Here is a 7,054-nt window from a genome sequence, read left to right as displayed (position 1 = left end):
TACTTGATTGTCCAGGATTATGAATTGTATGACTTTTCAAGGGTACTTTTTCTTAAGTCACACTTTCAATTTTTCCTTGAATTTCATCAGTTGTAGACTTAAGTGTCTGTTCATCCATCTTCATTTCAAATAGAGGCGAACATCTCCATTGAGTGACGGTAACTGTTATAGTGTACAGTCAATAGTTCTTAACCAACTTCTTTCTTTATTAATTAATTCATTTATGTTTTTCTTATTATGTTTTTCTTTATGAAGGGCTTATGATTTATTACACCAAAGGCTTCCAGTGAACTATTGAAGCTCTCGAGAGAGTACCAAATGTTGATGATGACGAAGGTTACCGGCTTTCGATACGCGGAGCCAACGAGTTGTTTTGTGTCTCACAAGTCACAAAAGCATTTATTAATATGATAAATAGTAGTACTACATATTAAGATTTCAAATTTGTCATCAGATAATAAGAGTTCATCACCTTGTTACTAATTACTTTTAGTTAATCGATAGAGCACCTTTTTGGAAAAAATTGAAACAGCCACATATTTTATTTAATTACCAGCTCTAGCCTTTCCGGCAATTGCAAAGGCTACTATTTAATTTCTTCGTGTTAAAAACAAAACAAAAAACTGAAAGTTTAGAACAACCAGGGATCAATTTACATCTTTTTTTTTTTTTTTTTTAAACCCAGAACAGGTATCACTTCACAGATATCTACTAATCGTGTCCGCTTTAACTTCAATTTAAATATTGGATATTCTTCATCATTCAATTAGAGTTGGTCGGAACTTCATAGATCCTACAACAGATCAAAATTTTTATAATTATGTATTGGTATTCAAGAATTAAATATAAAGTAGGTCAATTAATGTAGTGTCTATATTATCAACGGAAAAGGGTTACATTTGCCTTTATACTCTCAGAAATAAGCTATATTTGTCATTCATTATACTTTTTAATTTGATATATTTACCCTTGCCATCAAACTTTAGGGTCATATTACTCTTCATCAGTTAAAATTCAAAGTCTCCACCTAAATTTTCCTACGTGACGCCTACGTGACACATTGTTTTTTCACCTAATACGCAACCTGAATCATTACAGTTGAAACCATACAGATAAATGTTCGAAATTATCAAAAACTCATCAAACCAGAACATGAAACCCAGGAACTAAAGTTTGATGGGGACATTGCATTTCAAATAATGAGGGGTGATAAGGATAAGATGGTCTTAAAGTTTGATGAAAAGGGAAAATATATCAAAAAAAATATAACAAACGACAAAAATAACTTATCGGTGAGAGTACAAGGATAAATCTGACCCTTTTTTGTATTATCAATAACATACCGAACCAAGAAACAAAAATTGAGAGGAAAAATATCATAATAATGCAAAACAAAAGGAAAAAATTAGACAAGGGAAAGCTATATTAATAAGAGGATAAATAGTACAATTAACGGCCAAAACCCCTCTCAATATTTTATTTAATTGTTTGCAACTATTGCAACCATTAAAGTTACTAAACAACGGAAACATTTGTTGAAACTAATATGAGAAATAATAAATATATTTCTTTATAGTGAGGCTGGTGAACAGTCACTCATCCTTTTTGCCATTAAAATTGGAGAGTTTGGGATCAGTCTGGTAGTACACAATTTCTCCATTGTCACTAACATAATGATCATGCTTCATGCTTCTTACTAAATTTCCAATCAAATGAAATGGAACTGGCCCTGATTTTTTTGGCTCCCTGTAATATTTCCCAAGTACTGGCTTTGCAACTTTTGTCTGGAACAAAAATCCAAAAATACCACTAAGTAAGAATAAAATTATTATGCTTTTAGACAATATCTAAATACGATGAAAAAAGATTAAATATTATATGAAGTTAAAGCAGAAAAGGAGCATTAGGAAGGGGAAATAATACTTAAACATAACCTCATTAAGAGAAAAGTAAATACGGTAATATCTCTCAAAATTTCATCGGTGCAAACAAAATAGCAAACAAAATATTTGGAAATAATGAAACTCTTTATTTAAAAAATATTACTCCATCTGTCACGTTACACTTTTTGTTTTTAAAGGAACTTTTGTCATGTTTCTTTCTTTTTTAGTTTATCACAAAAATAATCACATTTCTCCATAGTGATAATTAATTTAACTTGCCAATTTACCTTAAGTTGTTTATGTACGCTCAAATAATGCCACATAATTTCGGAGGAAGGGTGTAATATAGTTAGAGACAAACGGGATTAACAATTTCAAGTTGTATCAATAATTTTTTAATATTTCATCATAAATACTGCAAATATCGAGTACATTCAAAAATTGAACTTCAGTATTAACAATTAATAATAAATAAATGTGAGAAATAAAGGAAATTACCGCTTCTATTAGGTGATAATGTGGTATCTGAGGAAATAAATGGTGAATGACATGGGTCCCAATATCATGGTGAATGTTATTGAAAATACCATAATCTCTATCAATTGTAGTTAATCCTCCTCGTAAATAACTCCATTCCTATTTTCCAAGGAAAAAACCCACTAATTATTAGAAATATCAAATAAAAAAATATATAATTTGGATATGGAAACTTGAAAAAATTATAAATGTATAATACATATACCTTGCCACGATACCAAGGCAATTTCTGTTCGTGGCCATGGTGGTGCAAATATGTCACAAAATCCAACCACATTACAAAAATCTGTGAACAAAAGGAGAAGGTCAGTCCTAGTGGGTCATAATATAAGGACGTCTCATATGTTTCATTTAATTTTAATACTTCTATAATTAATAAAATTATTCGTCATTTTCCTGTTCTTGGTAGTTGGTATACATGAAGAGTATACTATTATTGTACCTCAAATATTCTATGAGTACACGAAACTTAAAAACTTATTATTATGTTGTGTTTCAAATATAAAGAACTACACGTCAGATTCTTTCACCCCCGACAAAACCCATTTCAAGACAAACAACTCATTTAAATACTTCTATGGAAAAGTTAGGCCTCTATATTTTTCGGAAGGAGTAAGATTTCTGTACACACTACTCTCTTCAGACGCCACGTGTGAAATTAGATTGGATTTTTTTTTTTGGTATGGAAAGGTCAGGCATAGTGGGCCATAATTAGGGAAATCTCATGAATGTCATAAATTTTGAAATACTTCTATAAAGTTAAAGTTTTTTTTTCCGTCTATTTCCTTCTTTGGTATTTATGAAAAGTTCATTATTGTTGTATCTCAAATCAAATTTAAAGTCAATTTTATATTGTGTTGCAAATAAATACAACCACACAAGCGAGTGCCCCACAATTCCACAAACCGCTAATTCAGTGGCAAAGGTAATGTCACTTTCGCGTGTTGAGGCAACTTTTTACAGCTAATAAAGAGCCAGTCTAATTTTTCCAACAAGAAAATCAAACTCATTTCAGGTCAAACAATTCATTTATGATCGAGATCTCATGACCGACATATCAAGTATCAACATAAAACAAGATGCTTCATGCATTTTAGGAAATATTAGACACTTTTATGAAAATGACTAAAATCATAGAGAACCCCACAACACATTATATTAAATTGCTTCATGCATCTTAGGAAATATTAGATACTTTTATGAAAATGACTAAATATGTAAAGAACCCCACAAAACGTTAACTGTAATAAAAAAATAAATCACTTCCATGTTTCGAAATATTATAAAAATTTGTATGACTAACCATGTAGGGAATCCCGTAAAGCTTAAGCAGTTGGAGAGAGCCGACGACCGTGCCAAGATAGTAGAGGAGAGCAACCATGAGAGTCCAGCACAACGTTGATATTACAACAAATTTTCTTTCATTAGGTTGAAACAAATCACTGTATGGATTAAAATGAGAACCCTTTTTCCCTGGACTTCTACTTATCTGCATCACCAAATATATTTATATAAACGCAAATTCAGTGAACAATAATTTCTAAATTAAAATTACATATGGAAAATCATGAAAAACATTTTACCAAGTATGCAGGGTAAGCTAACAGGGGAAAAGGGATCTTGAATCTGAAAAATTTGGTAACAAAATCAAGTTCCTTGTATAACTTTTCTGACATCTGCAAGAACAAAAAAGAATTACATTTCAAGTGTATTAAAGTAGTAGCAAAGATACATAAATTACAAAACAATTATTACATAAAAATTGAAATATAATTAGAAAATGGAAACTTCATACCGGCACCCAAGATTCATCAGCTTCAACATTTCCATGGTTCTGATGGTGAGTTTTATGGCTGATTCTCCTGCAATATTTTTTGGGGAATATTAAAATTGACTTGAAGTATTTTGCATAAGACTAATATTGCTAAAAATAATTTTCATTCATAGTTGCCCCCGAATGTCCTAGAGGTCATCAATTCAGGTCATGAAAATAACTGCTAGAAAAAGTGGCCTAATCCTTTCGTGGCCCTGGACATATAGCAGGAGCCTAGTGTATTAGGCTGCATGTTTTTTATAGGTTATTTTTTTAAAAAAAAAAGGTGAACAAAAGCCAATGTTGATATTAAAATTTTGAGAGATGAGATGAAGAGAACCAACCATCCATGATAGGGTACAAGGATGGAAGAGTGAAGAATGTGTCCAACCACACTATTTAAAAATGCACTGTCTGAAAAGCTTCCATGACCACTGCAAAACAAAATGTCAATTAACATAAACCAATGAAACATCAACTAAAAAGTAAGAAAAAAAAAATTAAAAACATGTAAACTTACCAATCATGTCCAAGAACAAAGATAGCCCAAAACATAGTACCCTGTAGAACCCAATAGACTGGCCAAAATTTCCAACTATCCAAGAAAACTGCCAGGGCCACCAATGCAAAAACTATAACAATATCTCTGAGAACATAACTTAAGGATTTCCATGGATTTTTAACCCAACAATGCTTAGGAATTGCAGCTCTAATTTCAGACAACTTAAAGGGAGGAAGTGCACTTGGGTCAAATTCCAATTCCATTTCTTCTTTGGGAGAACCAAAATTCACTCCAAGAGACCCCATTCCTGTTTAGAATGAAAATAGAACAATGCTTCATTTCAGAATATATAGTGAGGAGGAACAAAAGCAAATCCAAAATTCGAAGTTTATTGGCTCAGAATTCCAGCCCTTTTTAGTTACTAAGTTCTATATTAGTAATAATTTATACACATTAAATGAGCTTTAAAAGACAAATATAAAGTTTGGGCCAAAGGTACTGATCTTTGAAACCCGAAATATCAATCCAACATCCGCCCTAGACATGGCATGTTTGACATCTAACAGACTTTTTATATGTGTTTTGCTAACCTACTACTTGGTAGTAATAGGGTCAGCAATATATATACGTTTTAATTTACTAAAATACCCATGTCAATTCTATACTCTATATGTGTGCGTCTGACAGCTTGACACATATAAATAACAAAATACGCTAACTTTAAATGTTGAGTTCGCTCCCTAAAGAGGTAATATGTATGCGTGAGAGATATAAAAATTAGCACATATATAAAGAGAAGAACTCACGGATTCTTAGATTCGTCAAAGAAGTATGGAAAGAATAAAGCAAATTCTTTTGAGATATTTTACGAAGAATATAATCTAACTTATCCAGCATCTCAGCAATAAAAAAAAAGTAGAGTGAAATGAAAGGTTGTTATGAGAACAGATAGGAGTACCACATATAGTTCAAAAAACTGATTCTAAGTATAAACATATCTCAGTGGCCGACACATGCAGTGTTCACTTTATATAACATCTTAAGGAAAAACACAAAGCTAAAGTTAAACATGCAAGGAATGGTCAATTATAGGAAATATTAAGTGCTTTTGACACATTTAATTGCTCGGCCAAAATAATTATAACCACAAATCAAAATACATAAAAGAATACATACTAACTATGTACCAAATATGTATATTATATATTATATATTATATGCTAAAAATATACATTTATCGGCTATTATGTAAACCTCCTAACATTCTGTACATTAACCAGATTAAATATTAAAAAAAAAAAAGGAGCGTAAGTTCAAATACCAAATGACCAACTAGAAAGATGAAAATATATAGCGGAAACGATTTCTTGAAGTTAATATTAACATGTAAAAATAAACAGATGAGATGAAATGTTGTTCAAACAGAGAAGTTAAAATGAATGGCCTTTACAATTTCAGGGCAACAATAAAAATAAACTGGCTCTTCACTTTCAGACCAAGATTTTGTACCACACAACAAAATGCATAAAACAAAATGTCTACTCAGTGAGTTTCAGATACCTAATGCTTAAGAACAAAAAAGCGCAAACAATATCTTGAAAAGTGAATTTGAAGACGGTATATATTACCTTTATACAACTCTTTTTATATTTGCCTTCACTTCAACTTGGCTCAGTTTCTGTTGAAAGATAGTTGCAGGGAGACTTATTTATATTATAAAGAAAAGAGAAGCCTGTGGAATTGGAAGAGACGTGATAGGTGGGTGATATTAATGAACAGTTAATTCATTGAAAGTTTAAAAACTTAGTACCTCGTAGTTCCCTAAAAGAATAAATTCTTTTTTGAAGGAAATAAAATTTGTGCCTATTTCCAGCCTAGAATACCATTAATTTGCTTACACACTCTATCTCCGAGGCGTCTATTTATCTGATTTTACAAGGGGAGAGAAAAATCAGCAAAAATAAAGTTCTTTTGGGAATTGAATGTTAGATCTTTTTATTTTTTTTATTTTTTTATTTTTTACTCGATGTTAAGTACTCGCATTAAAGCTCAACTAAATCTGAATAAAGCGCACCATGAAATTAGTGGTAGAATGGATCGTAAATCAAATCGTTTGACTAGATAATGTTGTGATGACCAAGGTGAACTCTACTTGAACACGCGCGCGTGCACACACAATATATATATATATATATATATATATATATATATATATATATATATATATATATATATAATTGTAGGTATAACTCAATAATAAACATTAAATGGTAACTTGGAAAAAATGATAATTGACATGTTAATAAATCATACTAATTT

At 30.9% G+C, this 7,054-nt stretch overlaps 1 protein-coding gene across 2 annotated transcripts; it reads right to left on the bottom strand.

The window, feature by feature from the left end:
• Window positions 1–1,405: 1,405 nt before the first annotated feature.
• Window positions 1,406–6,522, bottom strand: LOC132605801 (omega-3 fatty acid desaturase, endoplasmic reticulum-like). 2 transcript variants are annotated; one of them, XM_060319043.1, is made up of 9 exons: window positions 6,364–6,522; window positions 4,754–5,042; window positions 4,578–4,667; window positions 4,216–4,282; window positions 4,004–4,096; window positions 3,724–3,909; window positions 2,626–2,706; window positions 2,382–2,519; window positions 1,406–1,784 (listed from the first exon to the last, which is right to left on the bottom strand). In XM_060319043.1, the coding sequence occupies exons 2-9, from the start codon at window positions 5,038–5,040 to the stop codon at window positions 1,593–1,595; spliced, it is 1,134 nt and encodes a 377-aa protein (XP_060175026.1). In that variant the 5' UTR covers window positions 5,041–5,042; window positions 6,364–6,522; the 3' UTR covers window positions 1,406–1,592. The 2 variants fall into 2 exon arrangements, with proteins under 2 accessions (XP_060175026.1, XP_060175025.1); XM_060319042.1 differs by lacking the exon at window positions 6,364–6,522 and adding an exon at window positions 5,542–5,666.
• Window positions 6,523–7,054: the final 532 nt, after the last annotated feature.

This window comes from Lycium barbarum, chromosome 8 (assembly GCF_019175385.1).
Source record: "Lycium barbarum isolate Lr01 chromosome 8, ASM1917538v2, whole genome shotgun sequence".
NCBI lineage: Eukaryota > Viridiplantae > Streptophyta > Magnoliopsida > Solanales > Solanaceae > Lycium > Lycium barbarum.
This window is presented reverse-complemented; position numbering and strand designations above follow the sequence as displayed.

What these genes read in the sequence shown, in the direction of transcription:
- LOC132605801 (XM_060319042.1), bottom strand. Translation starts at nt 5,632, where the DNA reads ATGCTGGATAAGTTAGATTATATTCTTCGTAAAATATCTCAAAAGAAT. An exon ending in TTTGACGAATCTAAGAATCC is followed by an intron (nt 5,043 to 5,541) that starts GTGAGTTCTTCT and finishes CATTCTAAACAG; the next exon opens with GAATGGGGTCTCTTGGAGTG. An exon ending in TTTACGGGATTCCCTACATG is followed by an intron (nt 2,707 to 3,723) that starts GTTAGTCATACA and finishes TTTTGTTCACAG; the next exon opens with ATTTTTGTAATGTGGTTGGA.